Below are 15,719 nucleotides of genomic sequence, written 5' to 3' on the forward strand. Positions count from 1 at the left end.
TACCCGAACTGGGGGACTAATATCCTAGTGGGAAGGGTTACTAGTGCTGCACAGGTGGGGAGGGGGAGGGGGTTGAGTGGTGGTGGAGTTTAAGCTCGAGTTGCAGGGGGATGTGAACCAGAATGCCCAAACAGATCATGGAGTGGTTGTAGAGAAAGGTGTTGTTCAGCCCATGTACAAAGTCAGGTAATTGAAAGATTGAGCATAGTGGGGCAAATTTCCTGAGCTGTGTATATTTCAATGTAAGGAGTATTGTAGGAGAGGTGGGTGAGCTTAGGGCATGGATCAGCCTGTGGAATATGACATTGTAGCCATTACTGAGATTTGTTTGCAGGAGGGAGGACTGGCAGCTCAATGTTCTGGGGTTCCGTTGTTTTAGACATGATGGAGCAGGAGGGGTGGCATTACCAGTAAGGAAAAATATCATGGCCGTGCTCAGTCAGGACAGATGGGAGAGCTCATCTCGTGAGGCTTTTTGGGTAGAACTGAGGAATAAGAAAGGTGTGGCCAAGTTAATGGGATAATATCATCAACCATCAGCAGTCCACGGAATTTGGAGGAGCAAATTTGTAGAGATTGCAGACTGTAGCAAAAGGAACTCAAGGTTGTGATAATAGTCAATTTTATCTTTCCACATATTGACAAGGACTCCCATGCTGTAAAAGAGGTGGATGGGAAAGAGTTTGTCAAATGTGTTCAGTAAAGTTTCCTTAATCAGTGTACAGAAATCTCAACTAGAGAGAATGTGATACTACATCTCCTATTAGGAAATGAGAGAGGGCAGGAGACAAAAGTATGTGATGATAATGCCATTAGTTTTATGGTAGTTATGGAAAAGGATTGATGTGTTTGGGTTAAGATGATAAATTGCAGAAAGGCTAAATTTGACGGTATCAGCCAGGATATGGCAAATGTGGATTGGGACAGGTTGTTTTCTGGGAAAGGTATACTTGGGAAGTGGGAGGCCTTCAAAAGCGAAATTTTGAGAATACAGAATTTGTATATTCCCGTCAGAATTTAAGACAATGATAATAGATTTTGGTAATCTTGATTTTTGAGAGATATTGATGCCCTGGTTAGGTAGAAGGAGATGCATAACAGTATAGGCAGGTAGGAACAAATGAGATACTTGAGCAGTACAAGGAATAGAAGAGAACAATATAAAGAATGTAAAGAAGAATCTTAAAAAAGAAATTAGAAAAGCTCAAAGAAGATACGAGGTTGCTTTGGCAAGTAAGGTGAAAATAAATCCGAAGGGTTTCTACAGTAACATTAATAGCAAAAGTATAATGAGGGATAAAATTGGTCCCTTAGAGAATCAGAGTGGACAGCTATGTGTGGAGCCGAAAGAGATGAGGGAGATTTTGAACGATTTCTTCGGTATTCACTAAGGAGGAGGGTATTGTGTTGTGTAAGGTAAGGGAAACAAGTAGGGAAGTTATGGAAATTATGATGATTAAAGAAGAGGAAGTACTGGCGCTTTTAAGGAATATAAAAGTGAATAAATCTCCAGGTCGTGACAGGATATTCCCTAGGACCTTGAAGGAAGTTAGTGTAGAAATAGCAGGGGCTCTGACAGAAATATTTCAAATGTCGTTTTAAATGGGGATGGTGCTGGAAGATTGGCATATTGCCCATGTGGTTCCATTGTTTAAAAGGGTTTTAAGAGTAAACCTAGCAATTATAGGCCTGTCAGTTTGATGTCAGTGATGGATAAATTAATGGAAAGTATTCTTAGAGACGGTATATATAATTATCTGGATAGACAGGGTCTGATTAGGAACAGTCAGCATGAATTTGTGCATGGAAGGTCATGTTTGACAAATCTTATTGAATTTCTTGAAGAGGTTACGAGGAAAGTTGATGAGGGTAAAGCAGTGGATGTTGTCTATATGGACTTCAGTAAGGCCTTTGACAAGGTTCCACACGGAAGGTTAGTTAGGAAGGTTCAATCGTTAGGTATTAATATTGAAGTAGTAAAACGGATTCAACAGTGGCTGGATGGGAGATGCCAGAGAGTAGTGGTGGATAACTGTTTGTCAGGTTGGAGGTTGGTGACTAGTGGTGTGCCTCAGGGATCTGTATTGGGTCCAGTGTTGTTTGCTATATACATTAATGATCTGGATGATGGGGTGGTAAATTGGATTAGTAAGTATGCAGATGATACTAAGGTAGGTGGCAATGTGGATAATGAAGTAGGTTTTCAAAGCTTGCAGAGAGATTTAGGCCAGTTAGAAGAGTGGGCTGAACGATGGCAGATGGAGTTTAATGCTGGTAAGTGTGAGGTGATACATTTTGGTAGGAATAATCCAAACAGGACATACATAGTAAATGGTAGGGCAGAGGTGTCGAACTCAATTGCACATGGGGCCAAAACTCAAAGCACACTTTAGGTCGCGGGCTGAACAGGATAAACATTTATTGAACACACTAAAACTAAACATTTTTTGAACATAAATATGAATAAAAACAGACAGGAATATTATTCCAGAAAAAGTAAACTAAAACTTTAAATAACTTAAATATTTTGCTCTCCATAAAATATCTCCTGTCAGTATTATACAAGTTAGAAATATGAGCATGCTGCAAAAAAACCCTGAAAATATAAATAAAATTTGTGCTTTTCAGCAAAGGTTAAAACAACAACAAATCAAAACACTCAGTTTTCTTTGCTCTTATGCCGTTTTGTCAGAGCTGGATGCTTGGCATCTTTTCTTGGCAATAAGTTCGTTTAGGTTTGGTGTAAGGTTCTGTGTTGTGGAGATTCTCAGGATGGACTGCAGGTGTTCATCAGTGAGACGACTCCTGTGTGATGTTTTGTTAATCTTCATCACTGAGAAAAGCTTCTCACACAGGTATGTGCTACCAACCATGCACAAGGTTCATGCATGTAGACGGAGCTGAGGCATTGCTTCAGGAATGGAGCGAATAAACTGTACGGGCCCTGCAGTGTCGTACTTTGCCTTTAGCGTCCCATTACACAGCAGCTTTGACTTCAGAATAGCGTTGTATACAGCAACAGACGCTTGACGCAGGACTGTTCCCGGGTAGCCTATCGGCAGCTGTTGCGCTGCATTATGGGATCTGTAGTTTGCGTGTTATCAGCGCTTCATATCGCCGGGCCATTGATAATTAAAATAATTGATCTATCTAAAATGATCTCGCGGGCCGGATATAATTGTACGCCGGGCCGGATATAATTGTACGCCGGGCCGGATATGGCCCGCGGGCCTTGTGTTTGACACCTATGTGGTAGGGCATTGAAGAATGCAGTAGAACAGAGTGATCTAGGAATAATGGTGCATAGTTCCCTGAAGGTGGAATCTCATGTGGATAGGGTGGTGAAGAAAGCTTTTGGTATGCTGGCCTTTATAAATCAGAGCATTGAGTATTGGAGTTGGGATGTAATGTTAAAATTTTACAAGGCATAGGTAAGGCTGAATTTGGAGTATTGTGTACAGTTCTGTTCACCGAATTATAGGAAAGATGACAACAAAATAGAGAGAGTACAGAGAAGGTTTACTAGAATGTTACCTGGGTTTCACCATCTAAGTTACAGGGAAAGGTTGAATAAATTAGGTCTTTATTCTGTGGAGTGTAGGAGGTTGAGGGGGGACTTGATAGAGGTATTTAAAATTATGAGGGGGATAGATAGAGTTGACGTGGATAGGCTTTTTCCATTGAGTGTAGGGGAGATTCAAACAAGAGGACATGAGTTGAGAGTTACGGGGCAAAAGTTTAAGGGTAACACGCAGGGGAATTTCTTTACTCAGAGAGTAGTAGCTGTGTGGAATAAGCTTCCAGTAGAAGTGGTAGAGGCAGGTTCGGTATTGTCATTTAAAGTAAAATTGGATAGGTATATGGACAGGAAAGGAATGGAGGGCTATGGTCTAGGTGCGGGCCAGTGGGACTAGGTGAGAGTAAGCGTTCGGCACGTACTAGAAGGGCCGAGATGGCCTGATTCCGTGCTGAAATTGTTATATAGTTATATAGTTTATATGGTTTATTTACCTGTGTCCTGCACAGAATGCCATGGGAAGGAGAGTCCCTATTGCAAGAGGTGCTTTGTGCGGGTGGATATCTCCAAGGATGAGTGCCAATACTCATGAGAGAAAGCCAGCTTGCTGAAGGTGGCCTTCAAGGGAAGTTAGGACTGTGGTGGGTACTTTCAAGGAGACTGGGGGTTCAGCACCATGAGTAATGGTTATACCCAGCTTTGGAAAAGATGAACTCCAATATTTAGACAGGTTTAACTGTAATAAGCCCTTTTTTAACTTCTTTCTTTTCTTTAATAACTATTTGATGAATCTGAAATTGGTAAATATGCTTTCTTTATAATATTATGTGGTGTATAATCTGTTATTTCTTGCCAATTGATAATTGGGTTTAGGCAGAATTTACAAAGCATTCGCTCAAATTGAGGTTTCTTTAATCAGAACATCATGATGTTCCTGTTTGGTTTGAACCCAAAATCATACCGACCCCAGATGTATATTGTTTATGAAAGGTGGCTTCTCACCGCTGAGTCACGTGGCCATTGTTGCACCAGGAATGTTGAAGACAAGGCGTGGATGTTGTTTACATAGACTTTAGCAAGGCCTTTGAAATGGTCCCACATGGGAGGCTGCTCAAGAAGGTTCAGTTGCATGGCATTCAAAATGAGGTAGTAATTTGGATTGGACATTGGCTTCACTGGAGAAGGGAGAAGCCAAAGAGTGGAAGTAGATAGTTATCTCTCTGACTGGAGAGCCATGACTAATGGTGTGTCACAGGGATCACTGCTGGGTCCATTAGTTGTTTGTCATCTATATCAATGATCTGGATGATAATGTCGTATTCTGGATCAGCAGATTTGTGGATAACACTAAGATTGAGGGTCTGGTGGATAGTGAGGAAGACTTTCAAAGTTTGCAGCAGGATCTGGAGCAGCTGGAAAAATGGGCTCAAAAATAGCAGATGGAATTTAGTGTAGACAAGTGTGAGGTGTTGCACTTGGCAGGATCATCCAGGCTAGGGCTTGCAAGATGAGGGGTCGGGCACAGAGGAGTGTTTGTAGAACAGAGAGATCTGGGAATGCAGATGCATAATTCCATGAATGTGGCATGACATGTAGATATGGTCGTAAAGAAAGCTTTTGGCACATTTTGAGCACAGGAGTTGAGATTCTATATTGAAATTGTATAAACCTTTGGTGGTCATAATTTGGAGTATTGTGTCCAGTTGTGGTTATTCCCATAAGAGATAGGAGCAGAATTTGGCCCATCAAGTCTGCTCCACCATTTCATCATGGCTGATCCAATTCTCTCTCAGCCCCAATCTCTGACTTCTCCCCATATCCCTTCATACTCTGATCAATCAAGACTCTATCAACCTCTTCCTCAAGTATACCGTACATAAATACTTGCCCTTCACAGCTTCATAGAAGCAGAGAAACATAGAAAACCTACAGCACCATATAGGCCCTTCGGCCCACAATGCTGTGCTGAGCATGTCCTTACTTTAGGAAGTACCCAGAGTTACCCATAGCCCTCCATTTTTCTAAGCCCCATGCACCTATACAGGGTCTCTTAAAAGACCCTACTGTATCCGCCTCCACCACCATCGAGGGCAGCACATTCCACGCACTCACCACTCTCTGCGTCAAAAAACGTACCGCAAACACCTCCTCTGTACTCACTTCCAAACACATTAAATCTGTGCCCTCTCGTGTTAGTGATTTCAGTCCCAGGAAAAAGACTCTGACTATCCACACGATCCTTGTAAATCTCCGCTGCACCCTTTCTATAGTTTCCACATCCTTGCTGTAGTGAGCTGACCATAACTGAGCACAGTACTCCAAGTGGGGTTTGACAAGGGTCCTATGTAGCTGTAGCATTACCACTCGACTCTTGAACACAATCCCACTGTTGATGGAGGCCAGTGCACCATTTACCTTCTTAACCACAGAGTCAACCTGCGCAGCAGCTTTGAGTGTCCTATGGACTCTATCCCCAAGATCCCTCTGATCCTCCACACTGCCAAGAGTCTCACCATTAATACTATATTCTGCCATCATATTTGATCTACCAAAAGGAACCACCTCACACTTACCTGGGTTGAACTCCATCTGCCACTTCTCAGCCCAGTTTTGCATCCTATCGATGTACCACTGTAACCTCTCCAGTCCTCCACACTATCCACAACACCTCAACCTTTGTGTCATCAGCAAATTTACTAACCCATCCCTCCACTTCCTCATCCAGGTAATTTTTAAAAACCACAAAGAGCAGGGGTCCCAGAACAGATCCCTGGGGAACTCCACTGGTCACTGACCCCCATGCAAAATATGACCCATCTACAGCCACTCTTTGCCTTCTGTGTGCAGGCCAATTCTGGATCCACAAAGTGAGGTCTGCTTGCATCCCATGCCTCCTTACTTTCTCAATAAGCCTTGCATGGGTTAACTTATCAGATGCCTTGCTGAAATCCATATATACTACATCTACTGCTCTACCTTCATCAATGTGTTTAGTCACATCCTCAAAAAATTCAATCAGGCTCATAAGGCACGACCTACCTTTGACAAAGCAATGCTAACTATTCCAAATCATATTATGCCTCTCCAAATATTCATAAATCCTGCCTCTCAGGATCTTCTCCATCAACTTACCAACCACTGTGGTAAGACCCATTGGTCTATAATTTCCTGGACTATCTCTACTTCCTTACTTGAATAAGAGAACAACATCTGCAACCCTCCAATCCTCCGGAACCTCTCCCGTCCCCATTGATGATGCAAAGATCATTGCCAGAGGCTCAGCAATATCCTTCCTCACCTCCCACAGTAGCCTGGCGTATATCTTGTCCGGTGCCTGTGACTTAACTAACTTGATGCTTTCCAAAAGCTCAGCACATCTTCTTTCTTAATATCTATATGCTCAAATTTTTCAGTCCACTGTAAGTCATCACTACAATGCCAAAGTCCTTTTCCGTAGCGAATACTGAAGCAAGGTATTGATTAAGTATATCCACTACCTCCTCCGGTTCCATACACACTTTTTCACTGTTACGCTTGATTGGTCCTATTCTCTCACGTCTTATCCTCTTGCTCTTCACATACTTCTTTATTAAGCTCCTTCCTGCTCACCTTATAATTTTCTAAATCTCTATCATTACCTACTTTTTTGAACTTTTCTTGACAAGATTTTCACAGCCTTTGTACACCATGGTTTCTGTACTCTACCATCCTTTCCCTGCCTCATTGGAATGTACCTGTGCAGAACACCACACAAATATCCCGTGAACATTTGCCACATTTCTGCTGTATATTTCTCTAAGAATAACTGTTCCCAATTTATGCGTCCAAGTTCCTGCCTGGTAGCTTCATATTTCCCCTTACTCCAATTAAACGCTTTCCTAACTTGTCTGTTCCTATCCTTGTCCAACACTATGGTAAAGGAGATAGATTTGTGATCACTATCTCCAAAATGCTCTCCCACTGAGAGACCTGACACCGGACCAGGTACATTTCCCAATACCAGATCACCTATAGCCTCTCCTCTTGTAGGCTGATGTACATACTATGTCAGGAAATTTTCCTGAACACACCTAATGAACTCCACCTCATCTAAACTCCTTGCTCCAGGGAGATTCCAATCAATGTCTGGGAAATTAAAATCTCCCATCACGACAACCCTGTTAGATCATAAGACCATAAGATATAGGAGCAGAAGTAGGCCATTCATCCCATCGAGTCTGCTCTGCCATTCATTCATGGGCTGATCCAATCCCCACTCCCCTGCCTTCTCCCCACACCCCTTGATGCCCTGGCTAATCAAGAACCTATATATCTCTGTCTTAAATACACCCAATGACTTGGCCTCCACAGCCTCTCGTGGCAACAAATTCCACAGATTTACCATCGTCTGACTAGAACATCTCTGTTCTAAATAGACGTCCTTCAATCCTGAAGTCGTGACCTTTTGTCCTAGACTCCCCTACCATGGGAAATCACTTTGCCATATCTAATCTGTCAGGCAGCCTTTTAAGATTCAAAACTGTTATCACTGGATCATTCCAGAATCTGTCTCCCTATCAGCTCTTCGATGTCTCTGTTACTATACACCCAGTAGATTTATTGACCCCTTCCTGATTCTAAATTCCACCCGTGACTTCCTCCTTTTCTGCAGCCGTAGCACTATCACTGATCAACTGTACCACGTCCACACCTCTGTAGCCTCCCTCTCTGTTCTTTCTGAAACATCTAAAGCCTGGCTTTCTAAGTAGCCATTCCTGCCCCTGAACCATCCAAGTCTCTGTAACGGCCACAACATTATAGTAGTGATCCACGCTTTAAGCTCTAAGTTCATGATACTCCTTGCATTAAAATAGACACATCTCAAACCATCAGTCTGAATGCATCCCTTCTCTATCACCTCCCTATCCTCCCTCTCACACTGCCTACAAGCTTTCTCAATTTCTGAGCCACCTCCTCTGTCTCTTCAGTTCGGTTCCCACACCCTCAGCAATTCCTGTTTAAACTCTCCCCAATAGCCTTCGAAACCTTCCCATCCAGGATATTGGTCCCCTTCAGATTCAAGTGCAACCTGTCCTTTTTGTACAGGTCACGCCTGCCCCAAAAGAGGTCCCAATGATCCAGAAATCTGAATCCCGGTACCCTGCTCCAATCCCTGAGCCACGCATTTATCCTCCACCTCATTCTATTCCTATACTCACTATCATGTGGCACAGGCAGAAATCCTGAGATTACTACCCTTGTGGTCCTGCTTCTCAGCTTCTTTCTTAACTCCCTGTATTCTGTTTTCAGGACCTCCTCCCTTTTCCTACCTATGTCATTGGTACCAATATGTACCATGACCTCTGGCTGTTCACCATCCCACTTCAGGATATCGTGGATGCGATCAGAAACATCCTGGATCCTGGCACATTGGAGGCAAACTACCATCTTTGTTTTTTTCTGCGTCCTGGGGCAAAGAATTCCTTGGATTCACCACTCTCTGGCTGAAGAAATTCCTGCTCATTTTCCTTCAATACATGATTAAATTTGTTATGGATCCCCAAAACCAAAGGACTTTCTACAGGGGCACAATTGAGAGCATCCTGACCGGCTGCATCACTGTTATGGGAACTGTACTTCCCTCAATCGCAGGACTCCGCAGTGAGTGATGCGGACAGTGGTGAGTGTAGATGTGGAGTGCAGGTAGTTTTGAGGAAATAAGGAGACTACAGAAGGACTTGGACAGGTTAGGGAAATGGGGAAAGAAATGGCAGATGGAATGTGGTGTTGGGAAGTGTATGGTCATGCACTTCGGTAGAAAAAATGAAAGGGTTGACGATTTTCTAATTGGAGAGAAAATACAAAAATCTGAGGCACACAGGGATTTGAGAGACCTTGTGTAGGATTCACTGAAGTTTAATTTGCAGGTTGAGTCTGTGGTGAGAAAGGCAAATGTGATGTTAGCATTCATTTTGAGAGGACTAGAATATAAAAGCAAGCTTGTAATGTTTCCAGTTAGAACCGTGGGAATGATTGTATTAAACGCTGAGCCGAGGTCAATAAACAACATCCTGACGTAAGTATTAGTATTGTCCAGGTGACCAAGGCTACAGATCAAGTCGCCCTACACAGCTTGGTCCTGAAGCGGCAGTAAAATGTCCAATAACATTTGATCATGTAATATTACTCCTGTGCTGTAGTTGTCTCACTCTCACCTGCTCTACAGTTTAAATGATTATATTTTCTTTCTATTCTAATCAGCTGAAAGGGAAGAAGTGGTTGGTGTCCCTGGTTCATCAGTTTTACTGGATCCTGAAATCACCGTTGATTCCAGCAAGAATGATATCCTTTGGACTTTCAAAGCCAGCAACAAAAGCCAATATGTTATTTTGGATCACGTCCCAGGTATTGCCACATTGGAACCGAGTGAACAGTTCAAGGACCGTTTACAATTCAACGCTTTGAGTGGTGCACTGACGATAAGCAGATTAAATGCCCGTGACCAAGGAGATTACACCTTCACTGTTGATGAGAAAGAGTTGAAAATAATGGCGTTGCTTGTCATTGGTAAGAAGTTTCAGATATTTGTGATGTAGTGTGTGATTTATTAATGGCAGAATCTGCCATAGAAACTATGATCTGTGATTTTTATTTCCATCAAAGTCTAAGCAGGATAACCTCTGCTGTGACTCATCAACTGAGTCATTGGAGAGACATTGAAGCCGGTGATATAAAAACAGCAGAATTTCTGCAGAGAATCTGATTCTGCTCTCATCACACACAGTCTTACATTTTTCAAACATAACTAAAGTGAAAAATGAGTCACCACAATTTCAATAGGTATAATTTCCTACCGACCTCTAACATTTTGAATATTTGTAGAATTACATATTTACAATAGTCGTACTTCCCAGCTAGTAGAATCCTTTTGAAAGCTTCAGAGCACAAACTCCAAACACCCAAAATACATCTCTTTTGTTAAAGTGCTAAAGGATGGCTCTCTGAATACAGAACTGGCCAGAATATTAACTATGTATTGCATTGCTGCTGCTAAGTTAACAAATTTCACATCACATGCCGGTGATAATAAACCTGATTCTGACTCTGACAAAACAGACCCGTCCTGAACGATGCATTGTGACAGGGATACACTTTGACATTGTACTAATGCACACAATGACCACTTAACGACTTCCCTGATCACACCCTGAGGATTTAAATGACTACCAATCAACATGAACATTCATGTATTGTCTTCCCCTGGGGCAGAATCAGAATGTTCAAAAAGCTTCAAAACCTGGGGTCCATCCCTCCCTTCTTGACATCCTCACTGGGAGACCAGTCAGGGCGGATCAGAAATAACATCTCCACCTTGCTGACAATCAACACTGGAACACGTCTCGGATGAATGCTTAGCCCACTGTTGGCAACAAGGAGGCGTACAAGAGTGAGGGAGATCAGCTGGTTGAGTGGTGTGACAAGAACAACCTTACACTCAACGTAAGTAAGGCCAAGGAATTGATTGTGGACTTCAGGAAGGTGAAGTCAATAGAGAACACTCCTCAGTCCTCATCAATGGATCAGCTGTAGAAAAGGGTGAGCAGTTTCAAGTTCCTCGATGTCAACGCCACTGAAGATCTGTCCTGGGCCGCACATATTGATACAATTACAAAACAGGCACAACATCGGCTATGTTTCATTACGAGTTTATGGAGTCTTGGTATGTCATCAAAAACTCATGCAAGTTTCTACAAATGTACGTGGAGAACACAGGATCAGAAAAAGCAGCAGAAATTTGGAAACTCAGCCAGCTCCATCATGGGCACTAACCTAGTATCAAGGACACCTTCAAAAGGTGATGCTTCAAAAAGATGGTATCCATCATTAAGGAGCCCTATCATCTAGGATGTGCCCTCTTCTCAATGTTACCATCAAGGAGGAGGTACAGGAGGCTGAAGACACACACTCAGCATTTCAGGAACTGTTTCTTCCCATCTGCCATTACATTCCACAATGGACAATAAACCCATCAACACAACCTCACTTTTTTTTTGCTCTCTTATTGCATTATTTATTTAATTTATTTTTTAATATACACTTTTTGTAATTCATTGCTTTTTATTATTATGTGTTACAGTGTACTGCTGCTGTAAAAGAACAAATTTCATGACCTTTGTCGGTGATATTGAACCTGATTCTGATTCTGATTCAATGATTAGTTTCAGTCGCCTTAAACTGTCAGTTGAAGGTGGAGGGGCCGGTCGTGTTGAGGAAGCAGAGAGGCTGCGGAAGGACTTTGACAGATTTGGAGAGGTGTCAGATGGAATACAGTGTCAGGAATTGTATGGTCATGCACTTTGGTAGAAGGATTGAAAACATAGATTATGTTCTAAATGGGGGGAAAAAATCAAAAATCTGAAGTGCGGAGGGATTTGGGAGTCCTCGAGGATTCCTGAAAGGTTAATTTGTAGGTTGAATTGGTGGTGAGGAAAATGAATGAGATGTTCACATTCATTTCAAGAGGACTAGAACATAAACACAAGGATGTAATGCTGATGCTGTATAAATTACTGGTGAGGCCTCACTTGGAGTATTGTGATTAGTTTTGGGCCCCTTATTTAAGAAAGGATGTGCTGACATTGGAGAGGGTTCAGAGGAGGTTCACAGGGATGATTGCTGGAATGAAAGAGTTATCATATGAGTAGTGATTGAAGTTTCTGGGCCTGAACTCAGAGGAATTTAGAAGAATGAAGGCGATCTCATTGAAACCTTTTGATGGTTGAAAGGCCAAGATAGAGTGGATGTGATGAGGATGTTTGCTTTCGTGACGAATCGAGGACCAGAGGGCATAGCCGAAACAGAGAGAGATGTCCATGTTGGCTGAGGCTGAGTGACCTGGACAAGAAATGTAATACAGGAACTAATCATAGACACAAAATTGGCATCTTTGAATGTGATCAGTGTAAAGAGAACGGTGTGATGTGTCAACGCCTTACAATTACTGGCCAAGGTCAAGGCTGATGTGAGTTTTTTACAGGAGTGTGGGCTAACACACTCTGCAACTACCAGAGTTGGTTGTGATGGTGGCCCCATGGTCCATCTGTGTGGTTGGGGGCAACGATTGTCATCCTTCTGGCCGGGAATTCTGTTACAGGGTGACAACTTCTCAATCACCCAAGTCAGAGAGGTGGTTGGGGTGTGGCTCCTTGTAGCATACATAATGTACTGAAACACTCTGCTCTGGTTAATTAACACGTACACCTCACCCGTGCGGAGCGAGCGGCTGGCCATCCTCGAGCCGCTCCCACCACTGCCGGTGATGTCACAGCTGGTCATTCTGGTTGGTGACATCATCGATGCAGCCAGTAGTGTCGACAACAGGCTGGACAGCACCTCCAGATTCCTGATGGAAACAGTTAAAATAGACAAGCTGCACAATGCCTTCAGCTCCCCTTCAGAAGGATGGTGATGGTTCACTGACTGAGTTGTACTCGGCTACGTGGGACTGGAAGTGTGGAGTTTGCAAAGATTCAGCATGACATCTAAAACTCTGACAAACCTCTATAGATGTGTGGTGGAGGGTGTATTGACTGGTTGTGTCACAGCCTGGTCTGGAAACACCAATGCCTTTGAATGGTAAATCCTCCAAAAAGTATCGGATATGGTCCAGTCCATCATCAAGGAAAGCCCTCCCAACCACTGAGCACATCTACACAGAGTAATGTAGCAGCAAAGTAGCATTCATCATCAGGGACTCCCACCACCCAGGTTGTGCCCTCTTCTCACTGCTGTCATCAGGAAGAATTACAGGAGCCTCAGGACTCACACCACCAGGTTCAGGAACAGTTATTACCCCTCAACCGTCATCAGGCTCTTGAACCAAAGGGGATAACTTCACTCAACTTCACTTGCCCCATCACTGTAATGCTCCCACAACCAATGGACTCGCTTTCAAAGACTGTTCGTCTCGAGGAGGTCTCAAGATGGCGCTTATGGAGTGAAGCGGATTTAGGCTTTGCTCCAAACCTTTTACTTTTTTTTAACCTACAAACACCCCCTAATTGATCTTTTTATACCTATTCTAAAGGGGTTTAAACATATGAAATTTTTTTCAACTGTTTGAAACATCTTCAACTCGCTGAAATGTCTAAAGCAAAGGAATCGAAACAGACGAAAGAACCGTTAACTTTAGAAACAATTGCGAATCTTATGGATGACAGACTTGGAAAACTGGAGAGTAAATTAACCGCAAAGCTTTCTATGTTCGATGAAACTTTAAAGTCATTTGATGCAAAACTTCAAGCACTTACACTGGAGTCACAAAAACAACAAGCAAGTATTTTAGTTCTTGAAGAAGCCGCTCGCCAGAGAGATCGTATAATTGAAACTTTGCAGCAACAGCAAACTTCGACTTCTTTACAGATGGATCGTTATAAATTTAAAATTACTGATCTTGAAAACCGCTCTCGAAGACAAAATCTTCGGTTAATCGGGATTGCGGAAAAATTTAAGAATGGCGATCTCACTGTTTTTTCCTCCAAATTTTTAATGGATGTCTTTGGCTCAGAAGTACTGGATTCTCCTCCAACAATCGACCGTGCACATTGCATCTCTCGTTCTCATTCAGATTCAAGTTTGAAACCACGACAAGTAATTCTCCAGATCCATTATCCTCATACCAAAGAGCGTTTGATTCGGGCTGCACGGAAAAAGGGTATGATGAGCTTTCAAGATTTTAAATTCCGTATTCTGGAAGATTACAGTCCCGAAGTTCTAAGGGCAAGAATAGCTTTTAAATCGGTTATGTCGGAAATTCATCAGAAAGGCTACAAGCAAGCGCTGTTATTTCCAGCACATTTGAGAGTTTCTCTCGATGACGGAACTTATCGGTTGTTCAAATCTCCAGCGGATGCTCAAAAATTTCTGGAAGAATAACATTTTATTGGGTTGACTAATGTAATAATTAGTCTATAGATTTGGATCCACTATAAAATGATGTTTTTTTTAATGCATGGCTTACATGTATTTTTACACATGGTAAAAGTTCGTTTTTGGTTTATTTTGAATTTGTTATTTTTTCATATTATTAATCTGTTAGTTTTGAAAGTAATTTATTAGAGTTTTCTTTTAAGTTCATACACACTTTTTTTTATATATTTTAACATTTAAATATTAAGATTTTTTTAAAAATAAAATGTCGTTTCTTCTTCCCGAAAGGCTTTAGTGCTTGGAACGTCATATCCGTTTTGATGTGTTTGAATAAGTTTTAAACTTTCTTTTAAAACACTAATTTAGTATAATTCATTTATGGGTTTTATTATTTTAATTCTTTTTTTTAAATCCTTATGTTTTATATATATAATACTAACTTTATATTTTAATTTTTGTTATACCCACCCTCTCTTATAATATGGGTGGTTTGTATCTTTTATTCAACTTTTTTTTGTTTGAGTTGCCGTCTTGAGACATGGGGGTAATTTTAGTGTTAGATTGCTTGCTTGCCTCTTTTTGGCTTTTTTCCTGGGGTTTTGAGGGTGGAGGGAGGGTTTTTTTTTCTTTTTTCTTTTCTTTTTGCTTGCTTTGTGATTAGTTTTACTTCATGGGCTTATATGAAACTACAAAAATGGTTGCAGTGTCGAGACTTCTGGTTCCCCCTTGAACTTACTTTCCTCTTCTGGATTCATGAGTTCATCTTTTTTTCAACCTTATGTGTTAATTGTAATAAATATTGTCAATATGGATAAGGTTATTAATTTTGTTTCTTGGAATACTAATGGTTTAAATCATCCGATCAAACGGAAAAAAATATTCAAAGTATTCCATAGAATGAATGCTAATGTTATCTTTGTACAAGAGACTCATGTAAGGAAGGTGGATAGTCAACGCTTTTTTAGGTTTTGGAAAGGCCAACAATATCACTCAAATTCTCAAGCCAAAGTAAGAGGTGTTTCTATTTTTATAGATTCTTCAACCTCCTTTATACATCATGAAACAAATTCAGACCCACAAGGTAGATTTTTGCTTATTACTGGTCTACTTTTTAATCAAAATGTAGTTTTAGTTAATGTTTATGCTCCAAATACTGATTGTCCTGAATTTTTTAAGTGTCTATTTACATCTTTTCCCAATTTGAATCAGTATAGACTGATAATGGGTGGGGATTTTAACTGTTGTTTAAACCCTTCGATGGACAGATCCAAGTCCACGCAAGTTCTTCCAAATA

At 41.5% G+C, this 15,719-nt stretch overlaps 1 protein-coding gene across 1 annotated transcript in view; it reads left to right on the forward strand.

Annotated features, from left to right (window-relative positions):
* Nucleotides 1–15,719, forward strand: part of LOC140721461 (uncharacterized) — an 81,250-nt gene that overhangs the window by 33,011 nt on the left and 32,520 nt on the right. The window contains exon 2 of the mRNA XM_073036284.1: nt 9,758–10,063. Within this exon, the coding sequence (XP_072892385.1) occupies nt 9,758–10,063 (306 nt within the window). The remainder of the gene's footprint in view (nt 1–9,757; nt 10,064–15,719) is intronic.

Source organism: Hemitrygon akajei, chromosome 2 (genome assembly GCF_048418815.1).
Source record: "Hemitrygon akajei chromosome 2, sHemAka1.3, whole genome shotgun sequence".
NCBI classification, from domain to species: Eukaryota; Metazoa; Chordata; class Chondrichthyes; order Myliobatiformes; family Dasyatidae; genus Hemitrygon; species Hemitrygon akajei.